General features: G+C 42.4%; 1 protein-coding gene across 3 annotated transcripts in view; it reads left to right on the top strand.

Annotated features, from left to right (window-relative positions):
- Nucleotides 1–26,179, top strand: part of LIX1 (limb and CNS expressed 1) — a 61,898-nt gene that overhangs the window by 11,277 nt on the left and 24,442 nt on the right. For all 3 annotated transcript variants that reach the window (XM_090038322.1, XM_090038321.1, XM_090038320.1), the window contains exon 2: nt 16,178–16,341. In XM_090038322.1, coding sequence (XP_089894448.1) covers nt 16,178–16,341 — 164 coding nt within the window. The remainder of the gene's footprint in view (nt 1–16,177; nt 16,342–26,179) is intronic.

Genomic DNA, 26,179 nt, shown 5'->3' with positions numbered 1-26,179 from the left:
ATTTATTGCACAATTAACCAGTTAACTGTAATATTTGTAATGTGTTGTGGGGGCCTAAAAATGGATTTTCTGTACCATGCGTCAGCTGCAGTCCATCCCCTGTGCTGGTCTGAATGCAGCTGTTTCAGAGGCCAATTTCTGTTTCAATGAAAGAAAAATAAATTCTAGCCAGTTATGCACTAAGGAAAAGAATTCCTTCCTGACCCTTGTAAGCAAGCAGCTGAAGCCCCAGGAGCATGAGATCTGATTTATAGTCATTCTCTTACTGCAGAGCTTTAACTAGTATGAACATGTTGAGAGCAAATCAGGCATTGAATTCTCCCACAGCCCTTGAAGGAAGGGGAGGAATAAGGGGACTAACATATTCCAAGGCCAGAAGGGACAACTATCCAGCCTGACTCCTTCCTTCACACACATGCCAACAGTTCTGAAAAGAGCTGGATTAAAATATATTTTAAAAAGATATATATCTTCATCTTAAAAACATCAAATGATGAGTCAACCAGATCCCAGGTAAACGATTCCAATGTTTGATTACCTTTACAGTTAGGAAATTACGTGTTCTTTCAAAGTTAATTTGTCAGATTCATCTTCCAACAATGCCTTTGTTGTATAACTTTTCCACATGCAAGTACCTGTATGTAGTTAGCAACTCATCTGTCTTCTCTTTGATACACTGAATAACATTTTTTTTATCCCTTGAATTGTACAGCTTGTTTCCAGCCAAGGATCACTTTTATGGTTCTCCTTCAAGCTATTACCCTGCCCGTTCTTAAAGAGTGGATGTATTGTTTTATGTATATCAATCCTGTGCACAAAGCTGATATTATTTCCCTACTTGTACTTGAGATCCAAAGATCATATTAACATTTTTTGCCATAATATAGCACTGAGAGTTCATTCATGTTCAAACTCACATGCATAATAATTCAGAAGTACTTCTGAGCCACTGCCTTTCAAGATAGCATCTCTTCTCCTGTAGGTATGAGTGCATTCTTGGTTCTCAGATGCACTACATTGCATCTGACTATTAAAATACATAATAGTCAGATTTGGTTAGATTGTGACCATTTAAATAGACAATTCAGATCGCTATGACAGTAACCTATCTCCGTTATTTACTACTCTGCAAAGCTGTGTGTCATCTGTAAACTTTGCCAGCAATGATGTTATATCACCCTGCAGATTGTCAATAGACACAATATTGGTGTTGGACCCAGAGTAGGTTCCTAAGAGCCCCACAAGAATCAGACCCCCTCATTTATATCTTCCCATTTATGACTATAATTTGAGATCTGTCGCTAATCCCATTTTTAAATCATCTATTATGAACTGTGAGTTCCATGTAAAGCAGGCTTTTTAATACAAATATCATGTAATACTAAGGGCCTTGCTACACACTGCACTTTGAACTGCTTAAACACTAGTGCTAGTGCTAGCTCAAGTTTGGAGCAGTCACACCTTAAGACTAAAAACCTTCTCTGGCTGTTCTCCACCTGCACAGCTGTGACCTGCTACTAGAAGGCTGGTAAGCAGGGGCTGGACCAGCTATAGCTGTGAGTTGCCAATAGAGCACTAGTGAGCCAGGGCAGATTTCTATCCCTGCACTAGGTGGGGTGTGAGAGAGAGGTTGGGAAGGGGGCAGAACATGAAGCCAGGAGGTGGGAGAGTTAATGGGATGGATGGGGGTGGGTAATAAAATGGGAGGTGGAAAGGAAATGGGGATTAGGGAAGGGTAGTGAAATGAAGGAAGCCAGCCACTGAAGGATAAAATAAAATTTGGGGAAAAAATTAAAAGAAAGAAAGAGGTAGTAAATTAAAGAAGTTTTCATGTTTTAATAAATTGGGATTCGGGATTAGGTGAGGGGGTGCTAGTTGTGCTTCCAAGAGTGGCTGGGAGGTGGGAGCAGTGAGGGAAGGCACTTTTGGGGGAGCTACTGCTCCTGCTCTTGGAAGGAAGCCTCAGTCTTCCAGGATCTGTTGAATGGTGTCTGATAAGGTGTCAAGATGTCGGTGTAGGTCTAGTAAGAAAATCTCTTCTGCTTACTTTGGAATGTTTTGTCTTGCACTGATATCTTTTCACTTCACTTCTGCAAAGCACCAAACTGTCCTGCTGTCCACTTGTCCGTTGCATAACATCCTGTTCACTCTTCTTAGCATAGTGCCCTCATTGTGGACCACTTGTTGTCTTTCGGCAGTATTGATGATGCCTGCTTGAGGTCTGTCTGCTTTGAGCTGGGCAGCAGATCTGAGTGTCTTCTCCTGCTATCTGCAGGTTCATTTCCCCCCACTTGTTCTTAAGGGTTAATGTCTTCTAATTGTCTTGACAGCTTATAATTTGGGGTCTACTTAAATCATGGAGAAACTAAACAATTTTTAGAGGTTGTTGCAGTATAAATAACAAATTCTGTAGATATTTCCTGGATGTGCTTATTCACGATATATAACAAAGTAAATTATACGTTCAGTTGTACAAAAAAGTTAGAAAATGCTAATTTCTGCTTACCTTAATAAAAACAGTCCATTAAGGTAGATGCCCCAGCAGGGGTAGGAGGGATGAGGGGGCAGCCACCATTTTTGTATGTAGCTGGAGCTAGGCAGGGTGGCCCTCGGTGAGGTAACTGCTGCCCTTCATGCTGCCTTGCCACCTTCAAGCTGGCATCTTCCCCCACCCCCTGCATGGACTGTAAGGCTGGACCACAATGGCAATGAGGACCACTGGCTCCCACTGTGGAACCAGCATTTTATTTTCATTAGGTTTTTTTTTTTCTTTAAGTTCATTTCATGAACAATCCCATATTGCACATTTTCCATAAAATCTACAGAATCATGAATTAACTAGATTCTTACTCTCAGTGATTCCAGCTGTGCAGATACCCTTCAGGGTCTGCTCCTCCTAGAGATGACAGACTTCCAGTTTTCTTATTTGTTTCCTCTTTTCATTTCAATCAGATATTCTTCATGTCAATAAAAAGCTTTGTGTTGCACATTACTTAAACTAGAAGCCTCCAGGACATTTTTAAAAAAATTTATTCTAGTCCTCTGTGTTAGGTGTTTTCCAGATATTCAGAAAAGACAGTCCCTGTTGCAAGCAACACACTGCCTGAGGACCCTGTTGCACTGGACACTTAGCATGTGTTTTATTTGAGAGTGTAGAAAGCATTACCATGCTGTATTAAAATTCAGAACATGTTCTAAGCAGGCACAAGATATTGCTCACTGTGATCTGAGCCCAGGCTGGACAGGGTTAGTGCCTGGTTCCCCTCCCCACATGCCCCCCCTATACTCACCCCAGCATGGGGTGCCATAGCTTGCACATCCACCCATGAGGACATACAACCAACCCCATGCCTGGAGCCCGCACCTTCCCCTTGACATGCCTAGCACTGCCCAGCCCCTTGCACACTGGAGCATGCTGGGCCTCTGCCACTGGTGGCAGGCAGAGGAGGCACAGGGAGCTCAGCACAAGAGATCCACTCCTGCCACTGGATCTTGATGATGCCACAAAGACCATAAATTGCTTGTATTATTTTTGTGGAGCAGTCCAACGACGATAGCTAAATACACATTACTTATTGCAATCTCCTTCTGCAAAAAGTCATAACTATGCTATGATACAAGTGCACTTAGCATGTTTTTACTGCTTGAACGTGCAGTTAACACATCCAAAGTGTAATGTGTGACATAGCCCTAAGTAAAGCCTCAAGGAAACTTTAGCCCAAGCACGGGGGCTGGCAGAGTTGTACTCAGCAAAGAAACCAGCAGACAAGCAGAAGCAAAGATGACTTTACACCACCTTTCTGCCCCCAGAATCTGGTGGGGACCTACTCTTCAGCAGCCTCAAAACTGTTCTAATTTAAATCAGATAGTCCTGTATATCAGTAGTGAGAAGCAGCACTCCAACAATGCTCATTTTACTACAACATTCCCACATGCCCATCTGCACCAGAAATTGTCCTGGTTCTAAGCTACCTGGGGAAACCCTCACCAAAGGGATCCTCATCTGTGTGAGTAGTACAAAGAGCCATACTTGAAATAGGAAATGGCCCTTTTTGTTCACACACGTCTGCAATATATTGTTTGAGCTCTAACTGATAGTTAGTAATTACAATGAAATTGTTATCTCTTCCTCCTCTTTTGCTGGGTTTTAGAGAGGATCTTGTCTTCACTTTTGTTTGAAGCACCTTGCATCAGGCAAAAATTTATGGTATCACTCTTATGTACTAGTACACATTCACAACTATTTAAAAATGGATAGTGTAGTTACTGCAAATCCAAGTTTGCAATAATTGTATCAATGTTTGCAGAAAGCTCTTTGTGTATAATTGTACATCACCATTTTTTCCTTTAAAATATACGTGAAATGGCTGAAGAAAAAATATATAAAACTTGAAATACCAAGCTTCTAACAAAACCTGGTGGTTACCACCTAAAATGCTGTTCCTTTTCTCCACAGATTTAAACAATATCAGTTTGTTAGTCTGAACCCAATTTTAACAACTTCTCCAAGATGGGTGTGTTAGGTTTCAGTCCATAATGGGATACAGCTGCATGAGGGCGCACGTATAACTTATGATCTTTGTTTAAATGATATGTTTTACTGATTATGTGCTACAGATTGATTTAAGAAATGTAAGACAACTTTAGTAGCCTTTCACTAAAGAATCTTCTTTAATATATTTCATATTAGATATTTTTAACTCAAAAAGCTCCTATTATTTTTTCTCTGTCTCTGTGTTCATTTAACTCTGTCTGTCAAGGTTAGTTAAAACAACCTTTTTTCTAGAAATCCTTTTAAGTTTTAAGAATGACAAAGTAGGCTGTTATCTTGCGTGTGTGTGTTCTTTGTATCCTGTTCTTTCTTGACATTGAAATGTTGTCAGGGTTACGACTCCTTTCCACTCTGCTGGCAAGACTGCATGACTCTTCTCTGAACAATGCTATGAGCCTTAGGTTTTCCCATTTCCAGTAGTAGCCACTTCTTTGTGTGGTTGTTGTCTATTATCCTGTTTATGGCCCATCATTTCAAATTTCAATGGATGGGATTTCTGAAAAATAAGTGTACTTTAACATTGTTACTAGAAATATGAAACAAAATTTAAATACTGTGGTCACAAATCCCTGACAAGAATCATAGAAAAGTAAGACTAAAAGGAAACTCAAGAGGTAATCTAGCCCAACCCCTGCTCATAGTATAATGATCTCTGTTTAGCTCATTGTATACATTTGCTAGCCTATACCAAACAAAATTGCACCAACAGCCCTCTTACATGATTACCAAGCTCAATGCCCAAAACATCAAAAGCACCCTAACCACCTTAGATATCAGGAGGCGCTACTTCACCGTCAGGGGGCTAGGGTCTGGAACCAGCTTCCAAGAGAAGTGGTGCTGGCTCCTACCCTGGGGGTCTTTAAGAGGAGGTTAGATGAACATCTTCCTGGGGTCATTTGACCCCAGTATTCTTTCCTGGCATGGCAGGGGGTCGGACTAGATGATCTGCTCAGGTCCCTTCCAACCCTACAAACTATGAAACTATGAAACATCCTACAGGGAAAGCAAGGGGACAAGGGCACTGTCCACATCCTGCCACTGCAAGGACAGGAAATAGTTTGTTAAAATACACTTGAAAAATGTAGGGAAAAGGACCATGCTCCCTGCTACAAAGGAAGGCAAAAAACCATACAGTCCATAACAATCTGACCGTGGGTTAAAATTACTATTTGATCCTAAATATAGTAATTTATCTGACCCTGAGCAGAGGAGCAAGACCCTCCATCCCAAAACCTCTGGTTTTAAAGCCCAACAAGAACATTAGCACACCCTGTCAAAATTAGCCAACACCCAACTTTTCTGAAGAAGGTAAAAACAAAACCCCTTACACCTGGAGAAGCAAGTAAGGAAAATTTTCTATCCTGAGTTGATGTAGCAACAGGCAAAGCCCAGAAGCATGGGAAAACCAAACACTTTGGTTTTTGCACTGCAACCTAGGAATCACAAACACAGCTCCACACATCACTTCTACCTGGAGAGTCAGAACTCCTCTTTCTTTCATCCTATCCCCTTCACAAACTTGTCCCAGCTCCCTTTATAACCATGCTTGTTGTGACACTCTGCTTCATTCTCCAATTTCTACCTCCTCTGGACTCACAGGCAGTGAAAGGTGGGGGACTAACGGGGCTTAGCGCCCCTCCCCCCCCAGTAGGGGACAGCAGATGGGCAAGACTTCCAGTGGCTTCAGCAGGGGTGGGGAGGGGCACACACACAGTGGTGAGGTAGGGGGTTGGGGCTGGGGCATGTGCTGCACAGCCGGGGCAGGGCACAGATCAGAGCCATGAGCAGCTCAACCAGGGGACACGGCTCCTGCTGCTCCATATACCCTGGGAGGCACTCAAGGCGTGTGCCCTGGGTCTGCACAGGGCAAGGGTAGGGTGCCACTGCAGGCTGGGGCCAGGGAAACATTGGGCTTTTCACAGCAGGAGACGGGTCTGGGCTGCACTTGGGGCAAGTGCCGGCAGCATTGGGAGTGGGGCTGGGGGTGGGGGGGTTGCAGCTAGCCCCAAATTTGTCATAGCTCCTCCTCCAACCTGCCCTCCCCAGTGCCACTGCCACCTGCCTGAGTGCAGCACAGCCTGTCCTGCCACCCCGCACCAGAAAGAGCCTGGAACTGCTCCTGGCCCCAGCCCACAGTGGCAGCCTGCCCTGCCCCATGCACAGATCTGGGGGACACATCCTCCATGCCCTCCCGGGGTGCACATAGTGGTAGAAGCCACCATCCCCTCCCTCCACTGGGTGCCCCCTGGGTGAGCTGCTCACCCCACCCCATCCCACCCTGGCTGTGCAGCACCTGCTCCTGCCCCAGCCACTTCCTCCCTCACCACTGTGGGGCAGGGGGCAGATTGAGGCCCCAGCAGTGAGGGAGGGAACAGGGCACAGGCAGGAGCAGGGACTGGGGTGAGTGGGGCCTGAGCTGAGCTGGGTGGTGGGACAAGTGGAGGCCTGGGGGGCACATGTCCCCCCGATCTGTGTGTGGGGTGGAGGCAGCTGCCGCTGTGCGCTGGACTTTGCTCCTTTGCTCCATGCCCCCGGCCTGCCCCATGGTGGAATGCACATGGCATTGCACAGCTCCCAAGGCAGCAGGACTCAAAGCACAGCATGCAGTGGCAGCCACCTCCACCCCACATACAGCCCAGGGTGGGGGCACATGGCCCCCAGGCCTCTGCTTGTCCCACCACTCAGCCTGGCCAAGGCCCCATTCACCCCAGCCCCTGCTCTTGCCTGTGGCCCACTCCTTCTCCCCGCACTGGGCCTCGATCTGCCTCCCAATGGCCCTTGCCCCTTCCCCCACAGACTTACCTGCTGGGATGGGCACACATGCATGCATGTGCTCAGCCCCCACAAATTTTTTCTCCCTCCACCTATGTCTGGACTACAAGGCTGTTTTCACGATCTCCAAGTGGTGCATGTGGAGGGAAGGGGGGTTCTCCTGGGCTTCCAACTGTTGCCCTTCCCACCATACTCCAGGCACAGTTATTCCTAGATCATCCCTGACCAATGCTGACCCAACCTCTTCTTGAAAATCTCCAATGAATGAGATTCCACAACTTCCTTCGGCAGTTTATTTCACCACTTCACTGTACTAATAATGAAGTTTTTCCTGATAGCCACTCTAAACCTGCTTTCCTGCAATTTCAGACAATTGCTATGTGTCCTAATCTTTGCAGCAAGAGAGAAAAAGTGTTATTTCCCTTCTTTATGGCAGCCCTTCAGATATTTTTTCTATTTGAAGACCCCCCCTCTTATTCACCTTTGCTGCAAGCTGAACATGTTTATTCTCTCAACCACTCCTTGTATTTCAGACTAACAGAGCTAATTGCCTCTCTGCTCACAAGGTAGGTAATGGAGTTGGTGATGACTTCTTGTGTGTAGTACAGTTCCTCATAATTCCTCATGGCAGTAGCTGAACCTGGGAATATAATGCAACCTTTCCAAACACCTGACAAAAACACTCTTTGGGTCAGTTACAAAAGAATCTACATATTTATACCAAACAGAGGGGACACCAGCCATCTTCCATGAAGCCTGGCCCTCTGAACCCTTAACCATCCATTGTTATCAGTGTGCACACATGCATACACACACACACACAAACTTACTAAAAGTAGTACCAAGGATACATACGGTATTATTACCTATTCGTCAGATTTTTAAATACAATTGGGCTAAGGTATAACTTTCTGAAAAGACAGAACCCTGGTCTGTGCTGAGCAAGGAGTTACGATGGAGGAAGAAGAGAAGCATAACAGTTATATATGACAGTCTCAGCATCCCTCAATTTATTATATGCAACCTTACGATAGGGAAAAGAACTTTCAAACTGTAAATCAAAGCAGTCCTTTCAAGCGAACATCTCTGCTTTCACATGGCACTTCTCATTACTAGGACTTGTTGGAAACCTTTCACCACAACAAATTTTAACTGAACAAAATGTTAGTTCCTTAAATCTGAGCTATTTCAGGTTTGGCGCCTCAAAGGCAGGATAGCTCCAGAAACTTTGCCCTAATTCATGGTGGGCTGCTAGGCCTGTGGCTGTGGTAAATTAGGTAAATTAAGGATAAAGGATATGTAAACTTGTCACACCCACAACATTAGATATTTGTATTACATGCTGGTAACAGCTTAAAAAGATCTGAGGGAAATGGATATATAATATACATGGGTGAAATCTCTTCCCGTTCAAGTTAATGGGAATTTTGGCACTCACTTCAATGGAGCCAGGATTTCAGACTGTATGTTTGTTTAACTGATTTAGTGATGTCACAGGGTATAGCGTAATAGCTCTTAACGAATAAGTAATTATATCCTTAGTGGAAGTAGTCACAAATGTACATAAATACTGTACTAATTGTTTAAACATTCTTGGCCAATTTACTTTTATTCTGCAAACTAGAAAAGGCAATTGAAAGAGAAATTAATTCAAAATGAGATATAAATTGCAATGCTGTCTAGTGTATACTGCAACTTCCAGCTAAAAATAATAGCCAGATTTCTCCTGTTTATAGTGACACTGTGTGCTTAAAACTTTCATGATTGATGCACTGCATTCCTATGAAGAATGCAAAACTTGTTAAGTATGAAACAGAGATAAATATCAGTTGATTTGATAGTCCTTCACCTGGAGCATTAAATAAATAATGTAATTTCCTGCATGACAACTAGTGTAAGAGGATTTTAATAAACTGCAAATTTCCTTGATATAGTTCCAGCAGGGGTAATTATGTTAACATATTTGCATACATGCTTTGACAATACTTAGCAAATAACTAAGATGATTGAGGAATATACATATACAATAAATAATATCATATATTGTGTGTGTGTGTGTGTGTGTGTGTGTGTGTGTGTGTGTGTGTGTGTGTGTGTGTGCGCATATCTATATCTAACAGGGGTATGTGAAACAGACAGTATTCGATTTGGATTTAGATTCAGCCCAAATCAGGGACAGTGATTTGATTTGTTGATTTGGATTGCTGTCCCAATTTGATTCAGCTGAATCCAAATCTGAAGATCCAATGCTGATTTAGAGAATCAGCAATTCAGCCATAGACACAGCTTTAAATGTTTTTTCTATATACATCGAGGTTCCTGGCGTGGCTTATGAATGTTGCAATGGTGGGGTGGATGGAGTGTGCCACAGGAGCATGGTGGGCCCCCCATGTGCTCAAAGGTGAACCCAGAAGTGAAGTAGAAGTACTTCTGATCCACTTCTGGGTCTGCCGCCAAGGATGCGGGGGGCCCCCCTGCACTCCCTTCCCCAACTCGGCAATCAGCCATGGGGTGACCCCAGGTTCCCCCCAGACACAGGAGGCACCAGTTGCCAAGCCAGGAGGGGCATGGGAGGGCCTCCCAGCATGCTCCCTGGCAGACCCAGAAGTGCTTCTGGTCTGCTTCCAAGCACACGGGGGGGGGGGGCCTGCACTCCTGTGAGATGCTCCATCTGCCCCAATATCACAGCGTTCACGAGCTGCCTGGTACCTTGAGGTATGAAGAAAAAATATTTAAAGCTGTGTCTATGTCCAAATCATCTATTCAGAAGGTTCCAATTTGATTTGGAGAGATTAAAGAGTCTCCTGATTCGAGTCTGATTTGGAGATTTGGCCACTGAATTGGGCCGAATTTCTGCCAAATTGAATCAGTGACCAAAGCTTCACACAGCCCTAATATCTATATAGGTCTATATAGCTATAAATAGATATGCACACACACAAATGCAAACTAGCGAAGCGTCCTAATCTTTGCATCAAGAGAGAAAAAAAAGTATTCTTCCCTTCTTTATGGCAGCCCTTCAGATATTGCATGTGTGTGTTTGTGCATGTAAGTGCATGCATATCTATCTATATCCATATAGATTATATAGCTAGATATGCACATGCACACACACAGAGTATAAATATATTATATTATTTATTAAAGTATATATATATATTCCCAATCATCTTAGCATTATCTGCTAAGTATTGTAAAAGCATGTATGCAAATATGTAAAGATAATTACCCTTGTTGGAACTGTATCACGGAAATATGCAATTTATTAAGATCCTCTTACACTAGTTGTCATGCAGGAAATTACATTATTTATTTAATACTCCAGGTGAAGGACTATCAAATCAACTGATATTTATCCCCGTTTCATGCTTAACAAGTTTTGCATTCTGCATAGGAATGCAGTGCATCAGCCATGAAAATTTTGAGCACTGTGTGACTGTAAACAGGAAAAATCTGGCTATTATTTTTAGCTGGAAGCTGTAGTATGTACTAGACAGCATTGCAATTTATATCTCATTTTGAATTAATTTTTCTTTCAATTGCCTTTTCTGTTTTTCAGAATAAAAGTAAAATAGCCAAGAATGTTTAAACAGTTAGTACAGTATTTATGTGCATTTGTGACTGCTTTCACTAAGGCTATAACTATATAGATATATACAGATATAGATAGATATTTACACACACTCATACACACACACACACACAAAATATTGTAAAATGCATTTGGAAAACTCTGGTTGTCTGTATAAAAAAAAAAATGCTTTTGGAATGTACCATATTTCCTTACATATAACACATGGCTTTTCCCAAAATCAGCCTCCCAAATTCAGGATGTGCCTGTTAAGCAGAAAATCTGATTTTCTGCCTGGGACAGAAGTCCCCTGTTTTGATTCCTCCTCCACAGTGCATCAGCAATGACCTTACTCTTCAGGCAGCTGAGAGTCAATTGACTTAGTGGCTCATTGTTCTCCATTAAACAGGCATTAACAATCATCTTTGCTTTTAATGATCATGGTGCTACATTAATCAAGCTATCCAGTCTTAGGATAACTTTGTCTGCTTGGGGCTCCTGGTCTCTCTTCTCCTATTTCCCAGCCCTGGAAACTCTTTAGCTCTTTTCAAAATCATATTCAACCACTAGGGCCAGTCTCCAGCAGCAGCTAGGGTTTCATCTTTAGTTAAGCAGAAAGAATAGTAGGCTCTCTCCCTGCTCTTTGCAGCTATAACTCTGGAAAAAAAATCTTTTCTTCTTCATTTTGCCTTTCAAAAACAAGGTGTGTATTATAATCTGGGGTGTTATTACAAGAAAATACAATATGTTTTCAGAATAAGTAAAACTTTTGTAATAATACTTGAAAGAATTTGAGAGCATAATACTCTGTGAGCGCATATACACATGTATATTAATGTGATACAATAAACTCTGGCACTTTTTGTACTGGAGTTTATTGCTTCAGGTGTGTCATTTGCACGTGCACCCAGGACAGCAGCAAATTTTCATGGCCGATGCACTACATTCCTATGCAGAATGCAAAACTTGTTAAGTATGAAACAGGGATAAATATCAATTGATTTGATAGTCCTTCACCTGGAGCATTAAATAAATAATGTAATTTCCTGCATGGGAATTAGTGTAAGAGGATCTTAATAAACTGCAAATTTCCTTGATATAGTTCCAGCAGCGGTAATTATGTTTACTTATTTGCATACGTGCTTTTACAATACTTAGCAGATAACCAAGATGAGCCAGGACAGCAGCTTGGTCAGAGCAGCCCCGGCTGGCAGGGGACCCAGGGAATCAGTCAGCTAGCCTGGGGCTGCTTCCCCCCACCCCCACCCAGCTCAATGTGCTGCAGAGGGGCTGGCCTAGGAAGCCAGGGTGCTTCAGTGCGGGGCTATCTGGCAGGCAGCTCATGCACCCTCATGCTCCAGCAAGCCAAGGTAGCATCTACATGTGTGCTGCTGCTGAGTAAAAAAAGTCTATAGCAGGATAGTACTTGTATTACAAGTACTATTCTGCTGTGGAGTAAATTAGTTTATTCCAGCCTAATATAGGTGCATATGTAGATGTATAGTCTATTGTGCAGTAAACATCTCATATAGATAAATCCTGTAAGAATTTGTCTAGATACAGAATTTGCATTGGTTTAGTTTAATTGGTTTAGTTAAACTGGTACTATTTTTGTGTGTGGATTTCTATATAAAACAACTTATACTATTTTAGCTTTTTTTCTCTGTAAATCTACTGACACAAGCTAAAATGTTATAAATCAAGTTTTATCTGATATCTCAGAATCTTCACAGAACTGCGTATGGCTTTAATTCAGTGCAAATTAACATCTTTAGTTAAACTTTCTGTGCATACCAGGCCTCAGATACCTTAGAATGTAAATTGTTTTGAGGTTTTGATTCAAGCCTATAGTCATGGAGAGTGCTTAACAGATTGTGGTTATAAATAGTAATAATATACCTTTTCCAGATGCTTGTCATATTAGCTTAGCTGTTTAAATAGCCCAATACAAGGTTCACTTGCTGTAAAAATGTTTATTTTCATATTGCATTCAAGAAAAGAAGGGACTCAGCCACATCTTCCCAGGCCTTTGCTGTGAGAAAGGGCATGGCAGGCCATGGTCATGACAGGAATCTCTGTGGTGCACTTAGAGATTCTTGTACAGATTAATTTTTAAAACAGATGAAGACAGGTCAAACTGCAATGGAAACTTTCAGCTAAGTAAGAAGTGTTTGCAGGATGTCCAAGCACTGAACTAACTTCAAAAGGTTCAATGCAGCAGAAAACAAAAAATGATACATTCTGAACTGTCTCAATCCTGCTATAAAAGTGGCAATGGATGGGATGGACAGATGGCACAAAAAAAGAGAAGAAGGACTGATTTGTGCAGTCCAGTCCTTGCTATGGATCTTGAATGGGCACCCACAGATAATTGGGTATTTTTGTCTTTGATAGATTTTTGATATGCGTTCATTCTGGTATGCAGTTGTTGCTGGGTTTCTCCTCCGTATATGCCCAGATGGAAAATATGTAAGAGAAACCCAACAACAACTGCATACCAGAATGAAATGTGGGTGCACTTGTTAGAAATGTGGGTGCACATTTCTCACAAGACAACCACTGTCTCTCCATTCTCTCAGATCTAATCCTCAAAGGGAATTTACAAAACACCTTTCACAGACGAGCCTACACGCTTCACTTAAAAAATCTATAGGATACATAAAATTATGGACTAAATATAAACATTGGATATATGGTACACTATAACCTGCCTGCCATTCAATAACCCCAGGTAACTTCTCTACATTTTGCCAGTTACATTTTATCACCAGGTCAACATTCCCCTCTTTCTGCCTCCCCCCTCCCTACCCCCTACACACACCCACCCGTCCACCTGTCTCTCACCTACAAACTCCCGTCTCCTCTGATCTTTCCTGCCATACATTTGGATTTTTACAGACCTGCATTTTGCATAGTGGTTTAAACTTCTACTCCATCCAGGAGAGTACACAAACACCAACAGACTCCCCATATGCCTGAAGAAGGGTGTTTGTGCCTGAAACTTGTAAAGAACAATTTTTCCAACTATTTAGTTGGTCTAGCAAAAAAATATCACTTTTACCCAAAAAAACCCTTGTCTTCTTTGATTCTAGACTATAGTAGGTTCTTTAGTCTATTATGTTAGCAGTTGTCCAGTCTAAAAATTTAATTTTCTCCTCAAATTCATCAGCACTTCAGATTGAAGCAAGCTGAAAAGAAGATAATCACCCTTGTAACAGGTCACCAATTTCAGCTAGTTACACGACTTTTCAGAATTGTTGTACTGAAATCCAGAAGTCGACAGCAGATAGGATATGTCACTAAATAAGTATTTCATAATTTCTTGAGGTCTTGGGAAGGCAATAAAAACTGTAATTTAAGACCCTGGCAGATGTTGCATTTACTGCACAGTTAACATATTACTTGTACAGTAAAGTATAGCATGCCATATGTTCATCCAATTTAGCATGCAATAAAATGCCAAACCAGCTACAAAGATGTTCCCAAAGCCAACTTTAAATGCCCCCGTGTGGCTTTAAAGACCCCAGCAGTCTTTCCTGCTCAAGTGCAGAGTGGCTGGACCCAATGATCTGTAAGGTCCTTTCCAGTCCCTAACAACTATGAAATGACCCTGCAAGGGGGAAGTCCATCACACTCTATAGCCTGAGGCCAGGTTGACAGGTCTGTGGTGTAGGAACCTAATCTCCAAGTGCCTGTCCAGATGTGCAACCAACTGCAAGTTGTTTCAAGGTGCAGGACATGTGCAACTGGCGATCACAGAGTTCACTGATCCACAGCTACCCATGCCCTGGTATATGCCAGCTGGGAATCGGGGACCTCCCAAATCTGGCAGAAGGGCAATGAATCTGAGGAATTTTATCCTGGATCCAAACACTTACACATCCTGCCATGCCAGATTTGTTAGGAAACACAGTTTTTGGGATCTAGGATAAAACTCCTCAGTTCCAATCATGCAATTAAATTAATGTCTGCCAGGGGTTAGAAAAGTAGAAGTCAGTTTCTGCAGTACAGAAATTATGCAGTTTGTGCCAAACCTCAGGTTCTTATTCAATGTCAGTTTATTCAAAAAGATTTCTTTCTTCATCCATACCATTCTGAAGGTTCAACATGTTCTCTTATTTTTCATATGCTTTATATTTCTCAGACAAATAACCCTAGGAAAGGGATTAGTACTGATAGCATCTTGCACTTTTACAGACTTCATGTAAGACTGCTTTAAAGCAGTAGATTGTCATATTTGAAAGAAGCCAAGCCTAAAATAAGAGTTAGCAATATCTCCAACAGTGTTTAAAAAGGTATTTGTACCTACAGTGATAACTAAGTGCCAGGAAATATCAGACCTAATTTTTCTGGCTGGTTTTCTCAAAGGGCCTTTAAAGGAATTATGCACACAACTCCTATTCATTTTTCAGTTTGAACAGAGACCCTAAATCTGTTAGGAGCCTTTGTAATCCTAACCCCCACTAAGCTTCTCAGTGCAGGAATAACTATAAGTGATCCTAGTTTGTACTTCTGATTTAAAGTGCATTCATGGTCCTGGTATCTTGCTGCTATTACTGCCATAATATACATTATTTTCCATCCTGACCAGTTCACAAAGCATGATGCAAACCCATCACTTCACATACCATCAAAATCTACCCACTTCTCCTGCGCTGTCAAGTGCAGCGACAATAATTATCCTGGTGACAGGTTTTTAAAAAATGTAAGAGCTTGCCTTTCTTTTGAAACACAGGAAAGCAGTTTGAGGTTTACCACAAAGTTTAGCCAGAATAATAATTGGTTAGGGGTATGAAAAGATCACACCTTGCTGCTGACAAACTATACTGACAATACCACTAGTGTGACACAGCTTTGCTACAGCCACATAAAACCTTTTGTTGGTATACACTGCATCTATCCCCGTGAGCTCTACTATCATAACTAACCCAACATAAGTATAGCAGCAGAGGGTCTTGTGTAGACATTCAAGCCCATAGTAATATCATATTAGACTCTTGACTTGAGGGAAGAAAGCCATGCAGTGCATGATCAGCCTTAATTCATGAAGTACCTTATGTTCTTTGGGGGTTTCCTATCCAGTACAGGCCCAGGCAAAGTTGAAAGGCATTGGGATCATGAGAGGATAGGGGTTGTTATGCAGATGATGGCTTTGATTGAATCTCCAACTCACCAGTCTATCTTTAGACGTTTCTTGGCAAAAAGAATTACAAGTCAAAATATAATGCATGTACTCTATCCAATATATTTTTGTGTTTGTTTGTTTTTTTGGGTTTTTATAGTGAACGCTGTGGTAATACTGCAGGAATTCTGGGAGAGTAAACAGAAGCAGAAAGCTGTATTTCCAAATGAAGGCACAGTGGTGTACGAGTCCCTGAGCTCTCCCGGTCCTCCATTTGTGAGTTATGTCACCTTACCTGGAGGAAGCTGCTTTGGCAACTTTCAGGTAAGTATCCTGCAAGTGAAGTTTGCTAAAGGGAAGGCATTCTGTAAAGGCTTCACTACTGAGAAAAAAAAACCTACTGATTTTCAAAGCAAACCCTTCCATAAGTATGTGGCCATGCTATTGTCCCAGCCCTCAGTGCTTTCAGGGACACAGTGTTTAAACAAATATAAGGAGCAGCCCTGTGAATTACTGTTCACAGCATGACTTATTATTCTAGTGACTGATCTTATAAGAATGTCTGCAATGAAAGAAACTGCTGTGACTAAAAGGTTTCCATAGTCAAATATTTTGTCATCAGATAGATTTAAGACCATATTTCCATGTACAGTGAATGTGTTTTGTAATCTTCTTTATTCTTTAACAAAACCCCTTTGCAGAAGAAATGTTGCTGGGATTTTTGTAATTATGTCATTGTAAAGATATTTTTAATTATAAATATTCCCTTACAAAGCGTACCACCCAGACACAGACCTGCTGTGCTAACATAAGGCAAGAACAAGAAAGCAAAACTAAATAGAAACAGATCGCTCAGTTTTATACGCAGGGACAGGCATAGTGTGAACAATGAAACCAACCTAATTATAATATAAAAATATATTTTGGAAGAAGTTTTGTGCAATTTGATTAGCAAAATATCAACATTAGAAAATTCAGGAAAAAATTCAATTGACTTGCAAAGAAGTTACCTTATGAAGATACAAAATTCAGATATATTCGAAATGTAGTTATGCCTAAAATGTATTAAGAAGAAGATAAGGAAAAGGAAAAACAAGCCAAATAAAAGCAAGTAAATCTCACAAAGCCATCTAAAAACTAAATTCTTTTTCTTGCTGAATGCTAATAATATTATTTGTGAAAAATTATTTCAGTCTTCAACATCTTATGTTTAACAGTGTATGAGGTTAATATTGCACTAATCCTTCTTATAAAGTATTTTAAATCAACTTAAACAGCATTCCTAGGTTTTTCATTTTGTTATAGGGGTAGGGTTTTTCTAAATAGATTTTTTCTAATGATTTCTGTGGAGAGAGGAAAATGAAGCATTCTTCACTTTCTGGAACAGTTGTTCGGGACAGAGGAGAAAGGAGATATGCATACAGCCCTGTTCCAATTAAAATTGGGAGTGTCAGGTCCTTGGTTAGTATGCACTGAGTTTGGGTTATACAAACTTAGATTATGGCCTGGGGATTTTTTTCCAGCTGATCTGCACAGCACAGCAATAAGCATTCCACAATGCTAGAAACATTTTTTTGTTTTTGTTTTAAACCTAGGTCTTTATCTCATAAATCAGCATAGTTCAATTGAAATGAAGAGCCTGGAGTTATGCTGATTTATACCAATTGAGGCTTAAGCCCTCATTTATGAGTGACAGCAGCATACGCTCCACATTTTTCACCTTCCTGTATTTCTGTGGGGGAGGAGGGTGCTCCTCCTCACAGTGGTTTGAAAGCATTACCAAGTTGTAATTTTGTCTGGCCAGCCTTCTGAAATCTTTGACAAGTACTGAAAGATATTTAGGTGTGAACATGTTGCTGCTGCTCAGCATAAATACCAAATACGTTGGAACCCTATACTTCGGACTGGAAAATAACTCTCAAATACTACAAGAAGAAATATATGGTTTAACTTAAACCAAGATTAAATTACCTAACTTGGAAAGAAGTTCATTTAATGTTGGTTCACTTTAACAAAATGCAAAGAACAAGATCATTTTTTTGCGCTCTGTCCTGTTTTTCCCTGGGCGCTCCTTATGATCATTTGGAGTCTAGTTTTCCTTCTGCTTAAATCAAAGTTCTGAAATTCTCCGAAGCACTGTTAATACAGTGTCTTAAAACAACCCAACCCAGAATTTCCTGAACCTAAGATGTTTTGAAAATTTATAATGGGAGTTTGGCTGCCAAAGCTGGTCAGCTTTACCACTTAGCTTTTTTTCAAAATGCGATGTGAGAAATTAAAATTGAGGAAATATACTTCAGGAAGTTTGCCACACAGTCTTTGTAAATGTTTATGCTACCTTATATGCCCTCATCACTGTATAATATTTCCCTTACTATGCCAATATTTATCCTAAAAGTGCATAAATGTTCATTTCTGCAAAACTTTTCACATCATAAACTATCTCCCTCATGCATCACAAAGATTTTGACTATGTACAGTTAAGGTTGTAACTGTGGATACGTTTACGATTGTAACTGTGGCTTCATTATATGCCAGCAGCATTCCTACAGGTAGTCATGGATATCTGCTTCAATGTCAACAAGTGGGAATGGTGGAAAGTGACAGAAGGAACCCTGCCTTGGATGCTCTGAATAATCCCTCTCCTTTCTTTAAGCAGTTCCACAAGGGCTTTAGTAGATTGGTTCCATTCATACTTTAGGGAAAGTGTATTAGGAATGAGCATATGGGTCTAATTGCAAACAGATCATCAAATAAAGCCTCTGAAATGCCACTAAAAAGGATTAATAATGAGCTACTGGTATCTTACCCTACAGAGAAGCATGCCTTGAACCTACAGAATTCCTTAAACCTGGAAGATGCATGATTTTTATTATTCTGCAGCATCCCAGAAGAGAAATAAGACACCACAGGGCAGATTACCTTGTGTTCTTTATCAGAAGATTATATTGTAGTCTTAAACAACCATCTGTTCTAAGTATTTGCTATTAAAGATAGTAGTTATGCACTACACTCAAAGTGTGTGCTATTGAATTTATGCTCCATTGTTTAATATTACTGTAAATGCATATCAAGTATAGGTCTGTGTGCGTGCAGCTTTTATAGGAAAAAAGTGAACAATTTTGATTTTACTTTTTATCTTTTAGCACTGTTATTGTCAAAATGTACCATTTCATATTTTACTACTATAAAATGTATGTGCTAGAAGGATTTTCATTTATCGTGGACATTTAATACTGGCAGCCACTTACCATGACCAACCATGAAAACTGTACAAAAATTTCTGTTTACTGCAGGGAAACCAATATAACACCCATCTGATAAGCATCTGGCTCTCCTCTGGCTGAATGTGGGTATCAAGCCACTCGTGGCTTTGGCAGATATATCTGCTTTTGATGTCAAGGGGAATCTTGCTGCATATTTTCATTTAAAAAACACAGTGAAAAAAAGCTTGCAGTTCAAGCTTAGCTTTCATCTTTAGCAGTGACATGATCTAGAGCAGTGAATTAATTGGGTGATTTGATTAATGAACTTTTAGCTTATAAGGCAGAGAGGATTTAAAACTTCATGAGTAGATTATTAGAATATAAAACTACTCTATATATGTATTTATTGGCATTTCTATGTTATTTATCATCCAAGTATGGGATTTCTATGTTATTCATCATCCAAGTGTGGAAGGACTTATATTGCATGTTCCAGGAATATATTAGTAAAATATGAAATGGTGCATTTTGACGGTAATAGTGCTAATAGGTAAAATCAAAATTGTTCACTTTTTGACTTCTGAACAAATCTATAAAAGCTGCATGCTCCAAAAAAAAGGAATTATTTTTTTCCCCGAGGTTATTCATCAGGTGACCGGGTTACACAAGTGTAGATTCTTCTTATCGCATACCAAAAAAAAAGTATGTATTCTCTTACAATGAACATTTTTGCAAATGGTTTCATTATTTTCACAATTATTGTTGGATTCCACAATTTCCATCTGAAAAATAATTCTGTATTCAAGATCATGTATAGCTAAAACTACTGACTGTGGGGAGAAAAGAGGACTGGTAGGTGTGAAGAAATACCGGCACAGGATGACGCCAGTGCGGAGAAATCAATCACACCGGGAGAGCAGCGTTTAAAAACTGCTGGTTCCTGCTTATAAACGAGCCATGGGAGAGAGCTGCATGGCAGGAAGAAGTGAGGAAAAAGGGGCGGAGTCTCCTCAAAGCAGAAGAACAAGAAAAAGACCACAGGGACAGGGCGAGCTGGGACATCGGTCAAGCAAAAGAGAAAGGGCTGGATGAAGAAAAGCGGCAAGTGTATCCCGAGCAAGGGAAGGATCATCCAGGAGGGGAAGCGGAGAAACTGCAAGAAGCGGAAACGGGAGCGGATCCCTTGGGAAAAAAAAATAACAAGACAGTGAGAGAAGAGAGAGAGAGGAGTATGACGAAAACATAAGGAAACCTTACCTTTGATTTTTGGATTTTTAATTGTTGACTATCCCCACTGAGGGCTTGTGGACAAAACAAAACAAAAAGAATTTCTTTTACTTACCTGAAAGTTAAAGGCGGAGATTTCAAGTCAATCCCTGGTTCGGCTTTGAAAGGTAAACAGACCAAACAGGGCATCAATGAAGATAAGAACACTTCGAAAGCGTCTCTAAAAACGTAAAAAAAAAACAACTTTTTTTTGGTAATGGTCAAGAGTGTAACAACACTCAAAGGACAATAAAAGGAGTTGCTTACTTATGACAGAGCGTGGTTTTAGTGTTGCACAAAATCCCTTGCATCATTAAAAGAGGCAACGAAAAGGCGAGACCACAGACAAAATGGGTTAAGGTTTGCCGGCAGCCTACTGTGGTAGATACTACCTCCCAACTAATAACATCTACAATCATCAAGACGTGGCAGGAGAGTCAAAAAAGATGCAGGAGGTGAAAGCCAAGACTATCAGAGCTAACCCCTCCCCCTCCCTGCAAAAAAAAAATTGGCTAGAGAACCGGTAGGCTATAAACTTCTCATTAACTCAGATGAATTTGGCTTCATGCAATGAAAATTTCATCTCTCTCTTTTTTTTCTCATCTTAGTCATGCAACAGTAATATAAACCCAGTGTTAGAGCTGAAAGCAACTGTTTTATGGTCCTGCCGTACCATGGGATTGCATAGTGCTGTGTGCGTGACAAAATATAAAGATCTTACCTTCCACTTTCATATACTACTTAGATAAAATTGAGTTATATCTGAGTTCTTCTGCAACAGGTAACATATCCTTGCCCCTACCCACTGTCCTAAGTCCAGTCCTATAGATAGTTGTTAGGTAATGGTGGACAAGAGCACATCATATTAGGGCTGGGAGGAGACAATTAGAGGGTTGATAGGTCTACTCAAAAGTCTGGGTCTTTCTCAGCCTTTTCTTCGGCTTGGTTTGGGCTCTCCTAGTTTCCCCATTAGAAGAGGTCTCCTAGGAGGTATGAAAATATATGTAGATACCATATACTCCTGTCTACTTCACAGCAGCATAACAGGGGAGGTGGGGGGGTCAGAGTGTAAGTGGGAAACTAGCCCCAGGTGCCAACTTAGAGGGACACTGACACCCTCAGGAGTCTTTGCCACAACAGGCACAGCACTGTGCAACCCAGCCATAGGAACCAGGCTGGCTTGGCCCCATGCCCAGTAGTGAATATGAAATGAAGCCCTGCTTCCCCCTCCCCAGGAGGCTTTGCCATGGGAGGTACAGCTGTGTACCCAGAATGGGGGGCAAATGGGCAATAGGTGTCACAGGGTCATGCAGGTGCCCTGTTCCTAGGAAGGAATAAGGGCAGCTGCCCATCACAAGGGCAGCTCAGGTGATGGTTGCTGGGGCAACCCTGCTGATCAGGTGACCAGAAGGGGGCAGGGCTGGGCCTTTATAAACAGCCCAGGCCGGAGCCTAGTCAGCAGTTCCTGTCTGGCAGCCTGAGGTGCAGGAGCTCTGCAGGAGAGCTGAGCAGAGCAGAGACGAGCGGTGCGGCCTGAGCACACAAGGGGCTGCACCATGGTAAGGGTGGAGAGAACCCTGACTGGGAGGCCATTGCTAGGAGAGCCAAGTGAGCTTAGATCCCATATTATAGCCTGGAGGCTTGTTGTTGTGTTACAGCCGTTTGGCTTATGGTTCTGTTTGGTTACTGTTACACCGGAGGACCGGGTGAGGCTATAAGGGGATGGAGAAGGCCTCATTTAGGAGCACCCCAGTAGAGTGGGGGTGCTCCCAGCACCGGAGTGTGGTGCTACATTGCGGGGTGTACTACCCCAGCCCTGGGGAGGGGCACAGTGCCAGTGAGGGCACCGTAGTTGGGATGCAAGACCCCAGCCTTGAAAAGGGCAAAGAGGATTTTGGGGCCAGGCACGGCTGGGGCCACCTGAGCCCCACTGGCAAGGAGCACCAGTGAGAAGCCTGCAGGAGCTCATGTTAGGCTCCAAGGGGAAAGCCACATGAAGAGAAGCCCAGGGTGGGTGCTACTACAGAGACGAGCCCGGAGAGGGCGAGTCCGTGATTACAGAGAGCCTGGGGAGGGCAGAGAGAAGCCCCAGGAGTGGGTGTGTACTTAAGGGAAGCCCCACGAGAGGGCGGGCACAGAGAGAAGCCCTGGTGAGGGCAAGTATTGAGCGAAGCCCCAGGAGGGGGCGTATACTATTGATAGAAACCCCAGGAGGGGTGTGGACTGAGAAGGATCCCAGAGGGGCTCCACACTGGTGGGGACCCCAAATGGTCAAAGGAGCCAGGTAAGGCTCAGGCCGCCTGAGCCCAACTGGGAATTGATAGAAACTCCAGTCGGGATGCGGACTGGAAAGGATCCCAGAGGGGCTCCACAGTGGTGGGGACTCCGAAGGGTCAAAGAGGCCAGGTGAGGCTCAGGCCGCCTGAGCCCAACTGGGAAGAGTACTGCCAGTAAGCCCGAGTGGGCTAACAGATAGAGGGGCACCAGGTGCGTGACAAGCCCAGGGGCACCGAGCAGGGCGCAGAAAAGAAAAGGACCTGACGACGTCTGGAAGAGCTGTGAGGCTTGGGGTGTGCTAAAGGGGAGGTAGGAGGCACGCATAGCCCATAAGGCTGGGGTGCGCCAGGTCACACCATACGGAACGGGGGACAGCGTAAGCATAGCATGGTGTCCAGGGCGACAAGAGGCAGCCTTCCTTCTAGAACCATATACCAACAAGACGTGGCAGGCAAGAAAAGAGGTTGCTGGATCGCCTACTTGACATGGTAGGGGGTGCTAGAGGGATCACGGCTGCCCCTAGGCCCCAATCCATGACAATAGGAATGACCCCAGGAAACCTGTGCCACTGCCTGTCCCTCAGCAGTAGCAGCCCAAGCAGCAGCTACAGTAGTAACAGACACTGCCCAGGTAAGACTCATCTCCTTCTCTTACCACTCTCTAGTGGTCAGCATAATTCCCAACTCCTCCCTACCTCTGCCCCAGACACTGAAAGAGCTTGTGATGCCTCTGTTACTTCATTCCACTCTCCAGACTCTCCAGGAACATACAAGGGAAAAAGGGGAAATGGCTGCTTCTTGTTAATCTATCCTTGCCAGTATCTAGGCCTTGAGTTATGGAAAATTGAGGACTAGACACAGCTATGATGTGAGACCTCCATAGCCACATCCTGTCACTCTTGTCTTCCTGCCCTTTGGGATGTTTGGGGTGGGATATATTTCTCGAATCTATTTTCACTGCATGTAGACTCCGACACATACATCAGCATTAGGGTTATAGTTGAAAATTTTTTTCAGCTTTTTTCTTGACAAATCAAGAGGATGATAAACTATTTATTAAAAATGAAAGCAGAAATTCTGTTGTCAGTATTTGCTTCTAAAACCTGGACACCTAGACGCATGTCAGTCAGATCTACCTGTATTTTATTTTCTCTCTACTCTCATATGTCAATCTACGTCCATATAAGAATTTCAAGAGGTGGTATTAGAACAAGCCAGAAACTTACCTTCCCTGGCCCAAGCATTACGCAAGGTAAACTGGCTGTCCCTTCTACTCCTTTAAAACCATCAAGCTGAGATCTACTTTTCTAGCAAACTCACGCAACACCTTGGGGAGATTCTTTTCCTCCCTTCTGACTTCACCACAATAGGTTGGAGGCTTCAAGCAGCCAGTGGAGACCTACCTACCACAAGAACTAAAGCAGTTTCACTCCAGAATTTAGTACCACAAGTGATTATATCTCCATTTAATCCATCTCAGAGCCAAAGGCTATAAGAAAATTATTCTGCCACTGCTACATTTTTGTTATTGCTACAAAAATGACTGTTATGTTGGCAGTGTTCCTATTGTAGCATCCATATGATATTGGGTACAGAAAAACATGGTGTGTCAAGAGAAGTAGAGTTAATGATGGACTTGGGAATAGGATTGCTGTGTTCTATTGCATGCCACACACACCTTTCCCTCAAAAGTCAGTACCTCAAAATTGTGATGTCTTAAGTGGAAAAGCGGATTTGTTTCTCCTGAAATAGAAACACCCTGCTTTGATTCCTGCACCAAAACCTGGCAGCAGCAATGGCATTTCTGTTCAGGCAGATGAGGGAGTCAATTGACTTAGTGATTTACTGTTAGTCACTTCATAGGCATTAATGAGTCTCTCTCCTTTTTGATAGTCTTGCTGTTCCACTAATCAAGCTAGAATTTCTTTTGGTAATTTTTCTGTATGCTAGCTACTCCTGATGCCTCTTCTCCTATTTCAACTTTGCAGACTTTTTAGCTCTTTTCAGGATTGTAGATCCACCCATGGAGAGCCTTCAACAGCATCTAGGGTTTCACCTTTTGCCTGAACAGGAGAGATTGGGCAAGAGAGCTGAAGATTTGTCCCTGTCTCTGCTCTACACAGCCATAACTCTGGAAAAATCTATTTTCCTTCATTCTGCCTTCCCCAAAACAAGGTGCATGTCTTCTTTGGAGGGGGGCATGGTATTCAAGAAAACATAGTATTACTTTGGGACATAGTGACTAAATACTGGTTTCATGGGAATTAGAGTAGTCCAGAGGAAAGAATATTGGTTTGAATGTAGCTGTTAAAAAAAAAAAAAAAATTAAGGGAAGGGCCTTTCACTTAACCCTCTACACATTACAGGTATCACACAATTAACTGGTTAATTAGAGAGACCAGCTACACATGCAAAGTAGCTATGATGCCATAAAAACCTCCAACCAGCTATAAAGTTAGACCTCAAAAATGTGTATTAACTTTATAGCTGGTTGTTATCCATCTTTAATTTGGATGTATAACAGGATCTCCACATGGCTTGGAGCCCCATCAGCTGACTGAGCTTCCAGCCACAGGAGTGCACCTTGCCCAGCTGGGGCTGGGAGTCCCACAACTGAGGGGACTCTCAGCCCCAGCAGCTGTGGACTCTGAGTCCTAGAAGCATCCCGCACCTGTTGGGACCCAGAGTCCCACAGCTGTGGATCCCTGAAACATGCATTCCCAGTTGAATCTCAGCAGCTACAGGCACAGCTGCAATCTCCCAGCCCCAGGAGTTTCACGCACCCCCAATGCTGGGAGACTTCAACAGCTATTATCAGCCAGCCCTGGGGGGTTTCATGTATGGCCTGAGGCTGGGAGTTTGTGACAGCCCATCAGCCCCTCACTTGCTTCTTGCCAGTGCAGGGGGAGCCTGGGATGAGGCTTCTCCAGCAACAGCAATAAGGTACAGTGGAATCTAATGCACGATCTCACCGTTATGCCTCCTACCATGCACATATAGCATGGCAGGAGGCGTGATTGTGTGGATCGCACATTAGATCCCATAGCGCCTTTACCTGCACATGTAGAGGGGCCCTTGGGTAATGTCATAGACAGAGCTGGAACTTTGAGGGAGTTTCTTGACAAAATGTTGTCAAGACATCACTGAAATCTTCCATTGTGAGAGAAAATAAGTGGTTAGTAATTTGTTTTTTGGTTTAGAAAACTTTTCACAGTGTAGAATGAGATAAAGAGAGAGTCACCAGTCCAAAGATGGGACAAGCTCTGCCAAAAATGGTCTCCAAGTCCTACAAGGTGATTCATATTAATCACCTTTACTTTAATCCTTAGACCAGTCTGACTACAAAATCTAAGGATTAAAATAAAGACAGAGAAAAATATTTCAGGGTAGAAAGCAAAGGTAGAGGCTTATGAG

The sequence above is a fragment of the Crocodylus siamensis genome, chromosome 3 (assembly GCF_052110815.1).
Source record: "Crocodylus siamensis isolate JL-2025a chromosome 3, ASM5211081v1, whole genome shotgun sequence".
Taxonomy (NCBI): Eukaryota; Metazoa; Chordata; order Crocodylia; family Crocodylidae; genus Crocodylus; species Crocodylus siamensis.
Note: the sequence above shows the minus strand (reverse complement) of the source record. Positions and strands in the feature narration are given on the sequence as shown.